Below are 18,534 nucleotides of genomic sequence, written 5' to 3'. Positions count from 1 at the left end.
CAGGCTGGAGTGCAGTGGCGTGATCATAGTTCACTGCAGCCTTAAACTCCTGTGCTCAAGCCATCCTCCCACCTCAGCCCTTCAAGTGGCTGGGACTACAGGTGTGCACCACCATGCCTGGCTAATCTTTTATCTTTTTGCAGAGAAAGGATCTCACTAGGTTGCCCAAGTTGGTCTCGAACTCTTGGCCTCAAGTGATCCTTCAGCCTCAGCTTCCCAAAGTGTTAGGATTGTAGGCGTGAGCCACTGTGCCTGGCCCCAAATGGTCCTTTGGAAACATACACCAGATGATGTTACTCCTCTGCTCCAAACTCTTCAATAGCTCCCCATTCACCTCTGGGTAAAAGTCAAAGTTCCTACAATGATCTATATGGCCCTGTGTGATTTGGCTTCCCTGTGACTTCTCAGATTGTGCATCATACTGTTCCTCCCCCTAATCCATTCCTCTCCACCCACACTGGCCGCGCACAGTTTTTCACACAACACTGTTGGGTTTGTACTTGCAGTTTCCTCTGCCTAGAGTGCTCTTCCGCTGTGGCTCATTCCCTTCCCCTCCAGCCTTGCCCAGGGGCCCTTTTTGCTTAGGTCTAGCCTGAGCCTTGCAGTTAGAAGTGCAGCCCCTTTCTTCTGCCGTCTTCTTGGCATGCCTCACCCTGCTTAATCTTCTCTCTTTACACCTACTTCTATTACAGATGCAAATACACTTTATAATTTATTTATGTGTTATGTTTTTCTGTTGTGTGGCTCCTCTACTGGAATATAAGCTCCACAAGGACAAGTATTTTTGCCTTTTTTGCTCATGAATTTATCCCAAATACTGCAAAGAGTGCCTGGCACATAATTGTTTAACAGATGAAAGGAACCAAGTGAGGTGATGGGAAGAATTTTGCGTTTTCTGAATGCCTCTTATATGCCAGGCACTGTGCCAGGTATTTTATTCATTGATTATCTCACTGAAGACAGAAAGGTAAGAATTTATAGAATCTAAGTAGAGAAAGTAGAGAAGGTAGGGGATGGGAAGTAGTCAAAATAAATCAGAATACTTAAAAAAAATGACGTTACATGTATGGGGGAGGATATACCTTTCTGCTTGTTACAAAATTATGAGATAGCTTTTATCTCTCTCAGCCCTACCATTTTAGGAATTTATAACATTTCTTTGCATTTAATTATTATAGCTGTTTTGTGATACGGCAAATAAGAGGGTGTGAGATTTTTGTTGCTCAGAAACGTCCAATATCAAAAGAGGGGTTGAGGAATCCTCACATAGACCAGTCTTCTCACTTCAGAGATGAACACATTGTGGACCAAACAAGCTGAACAGCCCCAGATCTGGCTACTTGCCCAGGAGCCGTGTACAGACAGAATTCTTCAGACCAATACTAAAAAAGAGCCTGCAAATCCACTGTGAAGGTTGCCACCTGCTGGTGGAAGGTGCAGTCATGTTTGGCACGACACACCTGGAGGGTTTGCTGAAACGCAGTTTGCTAGAATGTCCACCTCTAGAGTTTCTCATTCAGTAGTTCCCGGACAGGGCCCGGGAATGTGCATTTCTGACATGTTCTCAGGTTACGCCGAGGCTGCTGGTGGAGAGACCCCACTTTGAGAACTACTGTTCTGACCCAGTCATCCATGTTTCCATCACCTTCTGCATGGATTCTGTGAAACATCCCCCCATTCTTACCCTGAACTGGCTCTCTCCAGGATGTTTCTGGTTCCTTTTCTTTATCGCTGTTCAGGTTCAGGGTTGCCTGTGTTTTTATTTGCTAAATTGGCCACTCTCCTCAAGTTCTACTCTGCCATCTTTCTCTAAAGAAGCTAAATTTTTTGTTAGCTTAAACCAAATGTGAGGGAGGACGTTCCATTGTGTCACCCCACCCCCATATCTTGTTATATACTTGAGTAAAGAAGTTAAGGATGATACGTTGTTTTAGAATAACTTTTCTCCCGACTATTACTTCTAGCATAAGTGCTGTAATATCAATATTCACTATACTATCTGCATATTATAACTGACATAGTTAAAGGGAAAATCCAAAGTGACCTACCAATAAGAAGTTACTTTTACTGTAAAGTTAATTGAAATAATTTATCTAGCTTCTAGTAGAAGCTCAGCTTATTGATTTATTTTAGGATGAATTGATTCTTCTTCCCTTTCTCTTCTTCTTCATTACTACTGTTTCATCTGGGTGTTTTAACTAGGATTATTCTAGCAGTTCTCACATTTGACATTAGGACGGTATCTTCGTAAGGTTGATGATATAGAGGAACATTAAAGCTGTTTACCATGAAGGATAAATTATGGACTGAAAAAGAGCTTCTTATGTGAGAAGAGATGGTGACCAAGAATAGTGTTGAGTTCCAGAGGGCAGTTTCTGTTCATTACATTGAACATACTTGCATTTTCTTCTGACTGTAATTTCTGCATTTCGCTTGTTATTTTGATTAGCATATTTTATTGTGAAAGGTGATTGATGTATTATATTCAGTGGAAGAAGAATCATAAATGCAGTGGATGTTATTTTTATGGGCTAACTCTTGGTCATGTCAGGGGAACCAATCATAAAAATTGGAAAATGAAGAAAATGTTATGTTTCAGGATTTCCTATTAAAACCTTGTCCCTCTCTTACTACGACTTACAGCAATGTTTACTTAGACCTGAAATCCATCTCAAATAAGCTGTGGAAATACAACCGCTATCGCTACATCATGACCTACCACGAGAAGCCCTGGCTTCCGCCGCCTCTGATTCTCCTGAGCCACGTGTGCCTCCTCCTCCGCCGCCTGTGCCACCGCCGAGCGCCCAGTGACCAAGAAGAGGGCGATGTGGGATTAAGTAAGTTTTTACTGGTGAGGCAAGGGAAGAGAGTAAAAGGTGGAGATACAAGGCAGAGACACCCTGGGGCATCGTAAATTAAATTCAGGGCACAGGATGGAAGGCTCTGGGAGTTAACTGAAATTGAAACAGAAAATCACCTGGTGCTGGGTCGTAGTAAGTACATTGACCTCCTTCTGTGGTCGTCAGGCCGTCGTAGTGCCTTTTGCCAAGATTAACGGATACTTTGAAAGAAAGTAATAGGTAGGAAGAGAATCTCTGTTCGAACGTGTAAGGGCCGTACGTCACCTGGAAAACCTACGTTTTCTCTGCAGACCTGAGAACTCATCAGAATATCTCCTACAGAGTAGTCATGTGACACGTACTTTTTTCTCTGTTGTGGAAGATGGAATTCAAATAGAAAGCAGTTACAGAAGGGCTTGGGGCCTCAGGGAATTAGATAAGCAAGACTTTGCTTAACTTATTAACCAGAATCATGGTTCTCTAGTTCTGTAATCTACTGAGTACGGAGGTGATTCTGAAATGGATGTTCTTATTTTCAAGAACTTTAACTCAGAGGCTGGGCGTGGTGATGTGCCCCTGTCGTCCCTGCTACTCGGGAGGCTGAGGCAGGAGGATAGCGCGAGCCCAGGAATTCAAGGCCGTAGTGCGTTATGATTGAGCTCATGACTAGCCACTGCACTCCAGCCTGGGGAACATAGTGAGTCAGGATGTGGAAATATGGATTCTCACTTTTAGTTCTTTTTTTCCAAACATAAGCCTACATAATTTGATGTTTTTTTCCTAGTTCATCTTGTGTAGCCAAATCTTGACTGCATGATGTGGCTATCATACTAATAGTTAAAAAAGAACATTGCTTATTGTGGTTTTACAGATATTTTTCACTTTCTATTCTTTTTTTTTTTCTTTGAGACAGAGTCTTGTTCTGTTGCCCAGGCTAGAGTGCCGTGGTATCAGCTCAGCTCACAGCAACCTCAAACTCCTGGGCTCAAGCGATCCTTCTTCCTCAGCCTCCCGAGTAGATGGGACTACAGGCGCGCACCCTGGCTAATTTTTCTATTTTTAGTAAAGACGGGCTCTCACTTTTGCTCAGGCCGGTCTCAAACTCCTGATCTCAAGCGATCCTCCTGCCTCGGCCTCCCAGAGTGCTAGGATTACAGGCGTGAGCCACCTAGCCTGGCCCTTTTGTAGTTTCTATCAAGCAATTCCACAATTAGTACCAGGCCCATTTCTAGATAATTCCTAGCTATACTGGAAACAGGTGGCATAAATCTATAATCCTTTATCACAATTCTTAAATCCAAAATATCTCTGAAAACTGAAAGTCTCTTTTTTCTTCATAATTGGAGAAAGACTCATTTGGCCAGAAGAGGCTGATGGGGACTGAGCTGAAATCATTTATTCTTTTTACCCCTGTAGTGTGAATTTTCATCAATTTTGTTGCAGAAGATAGTAATGTGATTGATTTTAGGAATTGCCCTAGCCTTACCTAGGGGTTTCATTTCATTTATGGCATATTATTGTATTACCTTCCTAAAAGTAGAAAAGAAAAATTCTCAATTCTAAAATACTCCTGATTTCAGGTGTTTCAGACGAGCTACAGTGGAATATTTTTATGTTTAGACGGGTCCGTAGGGTTATCCTATGCAGTGTGTTATTCTAGGGTTGACAGAGTGACATGTTTTGCTTGTGGTTGTTGGCTCTGTGAAGCATTTCTTTTCCTCTTGAGTCACTTTGAAGATTTCTTTTTCTTTTTCATTTCTTCTCCTCAAGAGATTCAGCCTTTATGTGGAGGCCAAAGCGCAACTGAAGTTAACTTGAAGACTTATAATTATACTGTAAATGTCAGGCTTCTAATAGCGAGCGGTTCTAGGCATTGGCTACAGAACCTTTGCAACCTAACAGTAGAGTGTGAACCACTCGACAGCTACTGGAAGTAACTAGGATTTGCCCAGATTTCCTAATATTGCATGAAAGAAACTTCCCTGGGCTCACCTTGGTGTGGGCTTATAGGATGATTTCATATAAAACTCAAGTAAATTCTTTGATGGGTAGAGGTGAGTTTACTCTGAGCTCTGGAACATTCTTGAATTTTCATGAAGTTGCTTCCGAGCCTTTATGTGAAGACATTAACACACGGGGCAGCAATGCCACCTTGTGGACAGTTACAGGAAAGCGTCCACACTGCAAGCTACACCTGTCAATGGAATCGCTTTTTGTTTGCATTTTAGAGACAGGGGCTTGCTCTGTCGCCCAGGATGGAGTGCAGCAGTGTGATCATAGCTCACTGCAGCCTCGAATTCCTGGGCTCAAGAGATTCTCCTGCCTCAGGCTCCTGAATAGCTGGGATTATAGATGTGAGCCACTGTGTCCTGCTGGAACTGCTGTTTGGATAGTTTGCTCTCAGGGATCCACAGAAGGCTCAGATCATAAAGTTTCTCGCTCACAGGAGACTTTTTAATGCAAATGGACATTATAGTTGGGTGGGGGTGGGAGAGACTAGATTTTTTCAGTGTTTGGAAGACTCTTTCACACCATATAAACCAGAAAACATGTGCATTTGAATGGTGAACACATTTAATGGCTGAACATTCATTTTAGCCATGTTTTTTGATTTAAAATTAGCATTTTGTTTTTCATTTTATTGGAAAATAATGGACTAACTGTATTTTTAATAAATTTTGGAGAACTGTATTAGTTCTTTTTGTTTTAATTTGAGTGAAACCATTCAAGAAAGAGAATTTTCCAATTTTATCCTTTTAGGGTTATCATTTCATTTTTATATTTTCAAAGTCTTAGAAACTTGATTAAAAGATGATGTATTGTTTTGTTAGGTAAGAGTGAGAGACAACGTGGTAGAACAAATGTGAATGTTGAAGTTTGGTGAAGAATTGTATCAGCCTCATAATATCACAAAATTATTTGTCTTCTTAAATTTTGTTTTATTTTATTTTTTGAAACAGGATCTTGCTCTGTTGCCTGGGCTAGAGTGCATTGGTGTCATCACTGATCACTGCAACCTCAAACTCCTGGGCTCAAGTGATCCTCCTGGTGCAACCTCCCAAGTAGCTGAGACCATGCCCAGCTAATTTTTAAAAATTTTTTGTAGAGATGAGGTCTCACTCTATTGCTCAGGCTGGTCTTGAACTCCTGGCCTCAAGCAATCCTCTTGCCTTGACTCCCCAAAGTGCGAGAATTAAAGGCGTGAGCCACTGCACCCGGCCAGATGTGTCTTTCAATGACACATTATAGATGATATAATTATCATAATTATAATGATGTCAGGGAATGCTACAGCCTCAATTAGCCATTGACCAGTGATGATGATGTCTCTTTTTTCAATAGAAGGACTTTGTGTATACAAACTCAGAATAACAAGGTAAAACTTTCTCATACTTAGTGGATTAATTTCAATAGACCTTACCTTCTTCTAACCTTGATTTTAACCTGTAGGTCATTGATCATCATTTTGGGAGCTAAAAGAGTTGGCAGAGAGAGAAAAAAAGAGATAATCAGATTCTTTCCCTATTTGTATATAAATGTGGTGATTTTTGTTAATCTGTGAAAACATTCTAACCTACGAAAATATTGACGAGAAATGATTCTATACATGAGTCATTTTCAAAGAATAAGTAGGAGAGATTCAGACTGGTGTTTCCAGGTGTTTCTATGTAATGCTTCTCCATTAGTATCAGGAATACAGTGTGACAAAGCAGCAAACTTTTGTCACACAAGCTATAATTTATCATTTTCAACACAAGTGGAAGAAGCTCAAGCTCTGTGCCAGCTTCCTGTTTAGGGCAAGTAATGATTCTTTTTATGCACCATACTTATTTTTACAGAACTCTACCTGAGTAAGGAGGATCTGAAAAAACTTCATGATTTTGAAGAGCAGTGTGTAGAAAAATACTTCCATGAGAAGACGGAAAATCTGAATTGTAGTTGTGAGGAACGAATCCGAGTGACATCAGAAAGGTGACAGCTATGTATCTTTCTCATTCCCAAACTGCTACCAAAACCTGATTCTACTAGAATGTCTAAAAGAGTAGAAAGATCCGCTTTCAAATCCCAGAGGTTTGGTTTCTCAAAAATTCGAAACATCTAATAGCATATAATATTCACATAACCAATGCTTATTTAGTGAGCATCTACTATGTTCCAGGCACTCTTCTAGTTATTATACTAGGGATAAATGGTGAATAAGAGACTAGAGTCCCTGTCTTCAGAGGACTTGTGTTCTAATGTGTGTGTGTTTGTAGGTGGTGAGGGAAACAAAGGGAGTGGGGAACAAAAGTAAGCAAGGAAACACATAAAAATATGTAATTTAATATCAGGCAGTAAAAGAGTGATGAAGAAAAATAGGTAGTTTAAAAGAATAGAAAATGATGGTGGTGTGGGACCTGGCAGAGCTGGGGGTTGGGTTGGACTGTCTGGTGCAGGAAGGTTGCTCTAAGGAATGTGGGGAGGAGAGGCCTGAAGGAAGTGAGGGGAGGGGGCCAGCCAGGGGCGTCGGTGGAACGGCGCACCAGAGTAGTGCAGGAGGAGCAGCACGTGCAGCCGGCTGGGGCAGCACGCTGTGTCCAGCAGCAGGGGTAGGCCCCCGACAAGGTAGAGTCCAGTGTGCTAGTTGGATGAGGAGTCGCTGGGCACTTGAATAGTGATTGCTGTGTAGTGGAGTTGGTGGGAGCTTCACTGAAGGGGGTGAAGAGAGAATAGAAGTGGAGACAGCAACTACAGTTGGCTTTTGGGAGGAGTTTCAGCGAGATGGGATGTAGGGACATGGTGAGGTTCTTGCCTTTTGTTTTGCTTCACGTGGAAATAACAAAATACAGTTGTGTTGTCCTAGAGATGATCCACCAGCAGGGGAGAAACTGCAGAAGCAGGAGGGAGGAGGCCATTTGTTGAAGGGAAGCCATTGAGGGGCAGGTTAATGGAGGGTCTGGGATGTTCCCCCAAGCAGGGAACAGGAGAGCGTGTGGTCAGGGTACGAGAGGAGGCAGACACAGGAGTGCGCACACAGTTCTCGAGGCAAAGTCCTCCGCCGAGAGCGCCTGTGGGTGCGTGTGACTGCGGGGAGGAGGGTGGTGCAGGGAGGGCAGTGGGAGGTTTGGGGAAAGAGGAGATGTGTTGGAGAAAGTGCACATATTAGGAAACTATAATGGGACAAAAGCTATTGTGGATGGATGCATTGCTAACTGTGGGCGCATGGATCGTGTTAAAATATGCAAGACTATATGTGATGATATGCATTTTTTAAAACACAGAATTGCTCTTGTAAGTGGAAGCAAATTGACAGAAGTTAAATGTGTTCCTTCATTTTTGAATATAGATGGAACTGACTATAAAATGTTGTACCTTGTTACACAAGTATTTTTTTCTCATGTCCAAATATCACATAGATAGATGTGAATCCTTAGACATGGATTTATTTATTTAAAACTGAATCACATTAAGAGTTTTCTCAATGGTTCACTATGGGCATAAGTCTTATTTATATAAGTCTGGACTTTTCTATTGGTACCATATTCATGTAAATATGTGTTTATGTAGGTGATTAAATTTCAGATCAAATTTAATAGTGAGAAAAAATTGAATATCAAACTCAGTTGGATATTCAAAGTTGAATATGGTAGATTTGTGACCCCCCCAGATCCTATTTTATCTAAACAATATCTTTAGGTCTCAGCTGTATGACTTCCCTTTCCCTCTTCGACACAGTCTGCCCACTTTACGGCTGTGCTCACTGAGTCCTGTGGGCCAGCTTGGTTCTCAGTTTTGTATGTAGCATACACCCATGTTAGGAGCTTATGGAGCTGGGACAAAGTCCCGCTGCAGCCGCTTACTAGCTATTGTACTTGGGCAAATTTACTGAACCTCTTTGGGCCTTAGTTTACTTATATGTAAAATGGACATGAAAACAGACCTGCCTCTTAGAGCTGTAAAGATGAATGAGATAACGTAGATGAGCCATGTGGCAGTGTGCTCATAGAAAGGGTGCAATGAAAGTTATCTGTTATTTTGCACAAATAGACTCCAAAAAATTGAGTATAATTTCTTTTTAAACACAAATCCCCTTCCAAACCTTAAGAAAAGGGAAATAAATAGATAAAATGGGGTCGAGACAGCCTACTCTCTTCCCCCAAGAGTATAAACTAGGACAAGTTCATGGAGAGCTCCTTACTTTAAACTACAAGCTGAGGAAGGCTTTTAGGTGGCCAGTGCTATGGACAGATTTGCCTTCGGTGATAATGTGGATTTCGGTGTCAGAACTGGAGCCAGGGAGACCCCTTGAGAGAATGGTGCAGCGCACGGTGAGCCCCCAGCCCAGCCTAGGTTAGTGATGGCGGGAGCGAAAGGAAGGGATGAATGAGACATATTTAGAAAGGACAATTCCTGAGACATGTTGGGGACTAGATGTGAGCTGAGGGAGGGGATAGAGTCCGGGACGACTCTAGCCAGGGTAATCAAGCTTTGAAAGAAGGTGCCATCCAGATAAAGAATGTATAAAAGGTATGGGGAGAAAACAATGTAGATTTCTTGAGCTGAAGATTCTTGTGGCACATTTAGCTGGAGATGTCCAGGGGTCTTTGGATGCATGAATCTGAAGACTTGGACAAGGAGATCATCTGCCTTTGGGAAGAGTCAATTGTAGGAGTCATCTGCCCATTGCAGGAAACTGAAGTATGACAGAGGAAGTGATTGTGCCCAGCAAACAAGTAGAGTGAGGAAACTCAGTGGGCTGAGGATTGAACCCCAGGTGGTGCGAACACCTGTGCAATGGACAGGGAAAGAGGAACTCACGGAGGAGACAAGCAAGAACTGGGCAGAGCAGTATAAGGAGAGCGAAGAGAAGGCGGTACCAGAAGCCAAGTGATATAGAGGGAAAACTTGAGAGCCAGATATTTATAAACAAATAATTCAATGATAATAATAGAACCCTAAGAACATTAATGATCATATCTTGTTATATTTTCTTAGATTCTTTTCTTGGGATTTGAGGAGAGGATTAGAAAGTAGATGGGTATGTAGCTTCTGAAAACTATGGATACTTCCAAGGAGTTTAATGAAGTTCTAATTTAACTGCAAAATAGTCAATTTTATCTCTTGATAGAGCTATCTCAGTGGCAGTTTTTTTTGTTGTTTTTTTTTATTTATTTATTTTTTTGAGACAGAGTCTCTCTCTGTTGCCCCAGGTAGAGTGCATTGGTGTCAGCCTAGCTCACTGCAACCTCAAACTCCTGGGCTTAAGTGATCCTCCTGCCTCAGCCTCCAGAGCAGCTGGGAGCAGGCTTGTGCCATGATGCCCAGCTAATTTTTCTATTTTTAGTAGAGACAGGGTCTTGTTCTTGCTCAGGCTGGTCTCAAACTCCTGACTACAAATGATACTCCAGCCTCGGCCTCCCAGAGTGCTGTGATTACAGGCGCGAGCCACTGGGCCTGGCCAGTGGTGCTGTTTTTATACTTCATCCTTGTTGATGTCATTTCTGGGGAGCTCATAAATGAGGTGTGAGAGGGAAGGGAGACTATTTCCTGAGGTAACTGAGCAATAGTTTGAAGAGGGAGGGAAAAGAGATCAGGAGGATATTTGTATGTTGCTTACCTCTGAAGAAGCAATTGCCTACATCCTTCTAGAATTTTTTTTTTTATTTAAGTATATTATGGGGTACAAATGTTTAGGTTACATATATTGCCTTTGCTCCACCCAAGTCAGAGCTTCAAGCATGTCCATCCCCCAGACGGTGCGTAGCACCCCCATAAGGTATGAATACATCCATCCCCTACTCCCCCACCACCTGCCTGACCACCCAACGAATGTTACTCCTTCTAGAATTAAGTGAGTTGTGAAAGTGGAAAAAAAGAGAGTGTGGTAAGGCTGTTTTATACCTTGCTTTCTTTTCCTACTTGCAACACTAGCTTCTTTTTTGACCCTAGTAGTGTAAGCCAGCTTTTCCCTCTCTCTGTTCTGTGGAGTAAGACGTTTTTAGTTATTTTTTCACATTGAGCATGTTCGAGTGCATTATGTTTGGGAAATGCTGTGGTTTTTAATTTCCTTGCTTTAACATAATGTGCATTGTAACTCAATGGTAGAGAGTTACAGCTTGAGCAAGCCCCTTCATTGTTTGACTGTGAAACCTTATTGAGGAACGTCTGTGAACACCTCTCTGCCTGGGAAATGCTGGTGAAGTTCATTTAGTGCTTCCTGTGACTCTAGGCCCCCCCAACAGAAACTCGCCGAGATCCCAGTTGGATTGCTGAGAGGTCCTGGCATGCAGTGCTTACTGCCTTTGAGTACGGAGTCAGACCGCCTGTGCTTGGTGCCCGACTCGCTCCCTGGCCAGGCATGTGCTGGCTGTGTGACCCGACCTCTTTCCTATGAAAGGGACAAAAGTAGTGCCTCCTTATAGGGTTGTTATGTGCATTAAATAAAATCGTACATGTAGAACCTTTGTTAAATGCCTGGCACATAGTGAGCACTCAGTGAACACTCTGATTTTCATGATGATTATAATTATACTTGCTATTATCTCATTTTGAAGTATCTTGTTCAAAGGCCTCCAATAAAACAATTACCATTCTTGTCTTTCCTTTATCCTCATACTTTGCACAGAGGGAACTAAAATTATAAGAATTTATTTTATGTGTCAGAATGACTGAGAGGCTAGATCAAATTAATGTAGCTGGTGGTCTGGGAATATAATTAAAGTATGCTTCACAGGACATTGAGCTTTAGAGAATAAGTACCCGTAAAAGCAAGAGGGCCTGATTTGAAGGTGACCAGGTTACTTGTCTAACAGGTTTCTATTGAAGCGTGTTACCTGTTGCTGTGAATAGCTGCTGGTTGCTATTGTATGCATTCGATGTGACTGCTGCTAATGGAACTTAATGAGTCTTCATTACTGCCGTTCAGACTGTACCGTTTTTTGAATTAGATGAAACAGTGCACTGGATGGAGAGGCTCTAATTAAGCATATTTGGAAAGGAATATACATATATTTTGTGCTCTTTCCCACATCATCCTTGCCAATTCTAATTTTGCAGATTCCAGAAGGTCAGAAAGCATTTGTTAAGCCTCTATTGAGTTTATAGAAGTTGAGTTCTATAGCAGAAGCAAGAAAGAGAGGGTTCTAACCCACATGGAATATAATAAAAATGGAAAATACCACCCCCCCTTTTTTTAAAATTCCTATTTGCAAAGCTCCCAATAAGAAGAAGTAGAAGTTCTTTCAATCCCTATGATTTGAGATGTATTCTAGAGATGGGAAGTCTAACACTATTTTGGGAAGTATTTGTTACAACTAAATGTCAACCTCCTTGTGGTATAATCACCGCTTTTCCCTGCTCCCAAATAAGACTGGAGATAATTTTTCATTTCTGCAACGGTCATGTCAGCCACGCACCTGTTGGTTAGATTCCCTCTCTTGCTGGTTTGTACTTTAATCCTGTTTATCAAAGATTTTCATTGAGAAATTGGAACTGTATTCCCTCCCCTCAAGTAGAAGAGCAAAACAAAGGAAGAAAAGAAAGAAAAAACAATATCGTAAGACAGAGCTCACCGAAAATTTTGGCTTTTTTTCTATTTAGTCTTCTATATATTTTCAGTTAAAACCAAACAAGTTTGTATTTTTTCCCCCTCTTACATATCAAAAACCTTTCCTCCAAATAATTGCATATACTTTATAAATATATTTTAACTTTTAATGTTTCTTTACTTAACAAAGTATTTTTTTTGAGACGGAGTTTCGCTCTGTTGCCCGGGCTAGAGTGCTTTGGCGTCAGCCTAGCTCACAGCAACCTCAAACTCTTGGGCTCAAGCGATCCTCCTGCCTCAGTCTCCCAAGTAGCTGGGACTACAGGCTCATGCCACCACGCCTGGCTAATTTTTTCTACTTTTAGTAGAGACGGGGTCTCACTCTTGCTCAGCCTGGTCTCGAACTCCTGACCTCAAGCGATCCTCCTGCCTCGACCTCCCAGAGTGCTAGGATTATAGGCGTGAGCCACTGTGCCCGGCCTACTTACAAAATTTTTACACCAAATTTAAAAACATATAATACAGAGCATAACAGACATCACAGTCCTTCATCTACCACCAGAAACAGCCAAAGAAAATAACTATCAACAATGTGAGTGTGATTCTTAATGTCTGTGTAATATTCTTTCTCATAATGTAACAAGTACCTTTCTGCTTTAGCATGGTGAAATTACAGCCTCTTTATATGTGTTGTGTCACAAGATGGCATCTGTGCCATCACTGAGTTGTTTTACTCTTTTTTTTTTAAACAAATGTTACACTACAGAAGAACTCACTAGCTCCTTAATTTTCATCTCTGATTCCCTAGTGAGATTGACTGTTTTACTGTATTTCCATGTCTTTTGTATTGTATCTTTGTGAACTATATGTTCATGTCCCCAGGAGTCTTTGTAATGTTCTTCCTCAATACTTTGTAAAAAGCTTTTGATTTATTAAAGGATATCAGTGCCTCATCAAACTTGTTAGAATTCTAGTTTTCCAATTTATTTTTGTTTTAAAATTTTGTATTATATTTTCACATACAAATTTCTTTTTATGTACTCAAATCTGATATATGTTGTAATTTATTCAATTGATCGTTAAGCTTAGCTAACTGTGTTAGTTTCCTAGGGCTGCTATAGCGAAATACCAAAAACTGCGTATCTTAGAATAACAGCAATTTATTGTCTCACACTTCTGACAGCTAGAACTCCAAAATCTGAATGTTGGCAGGGCCATGCTTTCTCTGATGTCTCGAGGGAAGAATCCTTTCTTGCCTCTTCTAGCTTCTGGTGTTCTGGCAAGTCTTGGCGTTCCTCGTCTTGTAGATGGTTAATGTGTCCCATGTGTCTTCACGCTGTCATCCCTCTGTGCGTGTCTGTGTCAAAATTTCTCCTTGTGATAAGGACACCAGCCATACTGGATTAGGGTCTAGCCTAATGACTATATTTTAACTCGATTACCTCTTTAAAGACCTGATTTCCAAATAAGATCACATTCTGGAGTTTTGGGGTTAAGTCTTCAACATATCTTTTTTGGAGTACGGAAAACAAAACAAAACATCCCCCTATAGAGATATTTACACAGATTGTACAGATAAATATTAACCAACATTTTCTTCTTTCACTCTCCACTTTTCTCTAAATAAAATTGTTACCTTTAATTCCACTTATAATTTTTTAAATTTTAAATTATTGTGGGTACATAATAGTTGTAATTTATTTTTTGCACTTGCACAACCGAAGATGTATTTTGTTGCCCACACATGAGTCAATAGCTGGATATCATGGTCTTGGGTTAAACTATCCAAAGTCATCTTAAAAATTTGCTCCAGGCTGAATATAGGTCTTTTGAAATGGATTCTGTTTGGACATTGGGAAGCCTGTTTGAACTGTAGAGTTGGAGTTTTTTGTTTTTTTTTTTTAAAGACCTGGCCAGTGATACACTGTAGTATATCTCACCTCCTGGATTTGTCAATTTATTTTTGCACTTGCACAACCGAAGATGTATTTTGTTGCCCACACATGAGTCAATAGCTGGATGTCATGGTCTTGGGTTAAACTATGCAAAGTCATCTTAAAAATTTGCTCCAGGCTGAATATAGGTCTTTTGAAATGGATTCTGTTTGGAGATTGGGAAGCCTGTTTGAACTGTAGAGTTGGAGTTTTTTGTTTTTTTTTTTTAAAGACCTGTAATTTTTTTTTTCTTAATTACATATTTGATCATTAATTCTGTTCCTGTCATTCTATCTAGTTTCTTCCTCAGGATCTCCTTTTCCTGTCAAAATAGTGAAATGTTTGCCAATAGGAAGTATTCAAGTGTTTGTCATGTAAATAAATAAATATATTAATGAATGGAAATGGGATGATTGATCAGATGATTGAAGGAATAAGTAGCAGGAAGCTGGAAATGTGGTTTGGAGATATTAGAAGGAAATAAAGGGCTAGAAATGTAGATTTGTGATTTTTCCTCCTTGGAGTAATGATGGGAGTTATAGGAGTGGAGGAGATCGCCTGGGCTTAGAATATATATCGGAGAGAGAAGAAGGCAGAAGACAGGCCTAACTCAGGGAAGCAGCCCAGTCTGAGGAGCCACCTAAGGATAGAAGCAGGGCAGGAGAGAACAAGGCAAATCCCCACCAACTTAATGTGTTTATTGCTTTTCTCCTTCCGTTCACCATTAGGGTTACAGAGATGTACTTCCAGCTGAAAGAAATGAATGAAAAAGTGTCTTTTATAAAGGACTCCTTAATGTCTTTGGACAGCCAGGTGGGACACCTGCAGGACCTCTCTGCCCTGACTGTGGATACTCTAAAAGTCCTGTCTGCTGTTGACACCTTGCAAGAAGATGAGGCTCTCCTGGCCAACAGAAAACATTCTACTTGCAGAAACCTTCCCCACAGCTGGAGCAATATCATCTGTGCAGAGGTTCTAGGCAGCATGGAGATGTCTGGGAAGAAGAAATACCAGTATTATAGCATGCCCCCTTCTTTGCTGAGGAGCCTGGCCAGAGGCCAGCATCCCCCAAGAGTGCAGAGGGGGGCTCTTCCTGAGATTACAGATAGTCAGAGAGAGGCATTGAATGTAAGAGATGACCAGGGAGAGCAAGAAACAGAAAATAGGAGAGTTGCTTTTGGGGTGTCTCCTAATAGGCAAGCACCCTCAAAGTATGGCCAATTTCTCCCAGTCCCTTCTAGTCTAAAGCAAGTTCCTTTTCCTGTAGAAACTGTTTTGCCTCTGTCCAGACCACCTGTGGAAGGAGGTGCAGATGTGCTGGCAGCCGAACAGGTCATGCACAGTGAGGTTCCTGTTCATCCGACTTGGCAGACCCCCATTGTCACAGACCAGGCATCAGTGGCTGAGCCCAGGGAGCAGTACCAGCCAATCGCTCAGATATCAGACAAGCCAGGCAAGGTGGAGCAAGTTCTCCCCACTTTGAGTTGCACATCTGCACCCCTGACAGTGACTTCTCTTCCTTCCCAAATCAAGAGCATGCAGACCGGAGGTGGATATGTGAACTGGGCATTTTCAGAAGGTGATGAAACTGGTGTGTTTAGCATCAAGAAAAAATGGCAAACCTCCTTGCCCTCCACTTGCAACAGTGACTTCACTCAGAGTGAACAATGCCAGTCGCAGAGCCAGGGCAGCTCCCTATCTGATAATTCTTCAACAAGATTGGCCCCGAGTAGTGATTGCTCAAAGGTGGGACCATGGCTCCAGCTAAACACATCCTTTTGGATCAATTCTCTCCACAGAGACAGGCCTTTCACTAGGAGCCATAGCTTTAGATTCCACAAGGAAGAGAAATTGATGAAGAGCCGTAAGATGAAAAGTAAGGAGTAAACATTTTTTAAAAAAACAGTATTAAATCCTTTGCATTGCTACCATTTTTTTTTAAAATCTATGACTCTTAACTGCATTCAAAGTCTTCTCATTCTCTCAGCTTTTTCTGTAAATCAAAATGGGCCTCCCATCCTGTCATAAACTTTCTCATGTAGACCATTTCCCTTACAGATCTCTCAAGATCCTCGGAAATAGGGCAGTCAGCTTGGATGACAGCAAAGATGCTAGCCAAAGACAAGAGATTGTCGAAGAAAAGGAAGAATACACAAAGACTACAGGTGCCAGTAAGTGTACGCTATTCTGTCTTTTAGGTTTTGGGAAAATTAATGGATTAATGAATTATGGAGGAAGCAATGGGTTGGTTATCACGAGATTGGATCTGTTATAAAAGCCAGTGGCCTATCTTAGCTTCATTTCTCTTTATTGTAAACTGTCACCTATACAAAATAGCATTCTACAGGAAGGAGTGAAGATATAAATTTGGGTCATTAAAGTGAATATACTGCAGTTTATTTATCTGCTCACATACTGAAGGACATTTGGATTGTTTTCGGTTTCTGGATATTCCAGAAAAAGCTGTTATGAACATTTGTGTACAAATCTTTTTTTGTGGACCTGTGTTTTAATTTCTCTTTGGTAAATACTTAGGAGTGGAATATCAGAGTTATGGGGTAAGCAGTTTTTTAATTTCTGAAGAAACTTCCAAACTGCTTTTCAAAGTGATTGTAACATTGTGTATGCCCACGGGTTGTCTATGAGAAGTTCAGCTGTTCCACATTCTCTGTGTCTTAGTCTGTTTTGTGTTGCTTTAATAGAATACCTGAGACTAGATAATTAATACAGAAAAGAGATTTATTACTATTTCTTACAGTTCTGAATGCTGGGAAGTCCAAGGTAGAGGGACTACATCTGGTGAGAGCTTTCTTGCCGGTGGGGACTCTCTACATAGTCCCAAGGTGGTGCAGGGTGTCACATGGCAAGGGAGCTCATGAAAGCAGCCAAACTAGCTTTTATAACAGACTCTCTCTCCTGATGACTAACCCACTCCTTCAATAACCCATTAGTCCATTAATCCATGAATGAATTAATCCATTCAAGACACAGGGGCCTCATGACCCAATCACCTCTTGAAGGCCCACCTCTTAATATGGTTACACTGGGGTTTAAGGTTCAGTATCGGTTTTGGAGAGGACAAACATTCAAACCACAGGACTCACCAATCAGTATTCTCAGTCTTTTCAATTTTAGTCATATGAGTGGGTGTGTAGTGGTATCTCATGGTGGTTTCATTTGCATTTCTATAGTGACTAATGCTGCAAGGCATCTTTCATGTGTTTGTTTGTCATCTGTACTGTCACGCATCACTGAATGATGTGGATGCTTTCTGAGAAATGCTTTTTTGTCATTGTGTGAACATCATAAGAGTGTACTTACAGAAACCTAGGTGGTATAGCCTACTGCACACGTAGGCTATGTGTTATAGCCTGTTGCTCCTAGGCTACAGACCTGTACAGCAGCACTTCCCAACCTTGTTGGCACCAAGGACTGGTTTCATGGAAGACAATTTTTCCAGGGACAAGGGCGATGGCGGGGGATGGTTTCAGGATGATTCAAGCGCGTTACATTTATTGTGCAGTCAAACCTCTCTGCTAATGATAATCTGTATTTGCAGCCACTCCCCAGCACTAGCATCACTGCCTCAGCTCCACCTCTTATCCATCAGGCATTAGATTCTCGTAAGGAGCACGCAACCTAAATCCCTCGCATGCAGTTTACAGTAGAGTTTGAGCTCCTATGAGAATCGAATGCTGCTGCTGATCTGACAGGAGGTGGTGATGCAAATGATGGGGAGCAGCTGTTAATACAGATGAAGCTTTGCTGAGATGAACCCCACTGGCCATGACGTATTTTTTTTTTATATATTGCATCCATTTTGCTAAAATTTTGCTAAGATGTTTTTGCATCTGTATTCTTGAGGGATATTTGTCTTTAGTTCACTTTTATTGTAATATTTTCATATGGTTTTAGTATTAGGTGATTCTGGGTTTGATAAGTTGGGAAATATCCCCACTTCTTCAGTTTTTTGGGTGAATTTGTAAGGAATTGATATTATTTCAATCTGAAATATTCAGTAGCATTGAACAATGAAACCATCTTTGTGGGAAAGATTTTAACTACAAATCAATTTCTGAAATAGATATAGGGTTAGTCAGGTTATCTAATTCTTCTTGAATGAGCTTTGTTTATTTGTATATTCCAAGGAATTTATTAAAGTTGTTGAATTTATTGACATAATATTCTTTATAGTCTCTCATTATCCTTTTATTGTCTGTGAGATCTGTAGTGA

General features: G+C 41.1%; 1 protein-coding gene across 1 annotated transcript in view; it reads left to right on the top strand.

Moving 5' to 3' along the window:
- The window catches only part of TRPM6 (transient receptor potential cation channel, subfamily M, member 6), a 130,309-nt gene that overhangs the window by 72,099 nt on the left and 39,676 nt on the right, over positions 1–18,534 (top strand). Inside the window, exons 24-27 of the mRNA XM_012644416.1 lie at positions 2,644–2,837; positions 6,680–6,812; positions 15,029–16,176; positions 16,359–16,471. Coding sequence (XP_012499870.1) covers positions 2,644–2,837; positions 6,680–6,812; positions 15,029–16,176; positions 16,359–16,471 — 1,588 coding nt within the window. The remainder of the gene's footprint in view (positions 1–2,643; positions 2,838–6,679; positions 6,813–15,028; positions 16,177–16,358; positions 16,472–18,534) is intronic.

The sequence above is a fragment of the Propithecus coquereli genome, unplaced genomic scaffold (genome assembly GCF_000956105.1).
Source record: "Propithecus coquereli isolate 6110/MARCELLA unplaced genomic scaffold, Pcoq_1.0 Scaffold211, whole genome shotgun sequence".
Classification (NCBI taxonomy): Eukaryota; Metazoa; Chordata; class Mammalia; order Primates; family Indriidae; genus Propithecus; species Propithecus coquereli.
This window is presented reverse-complemented; position numbering and strand designations above follow the sequence as displayed.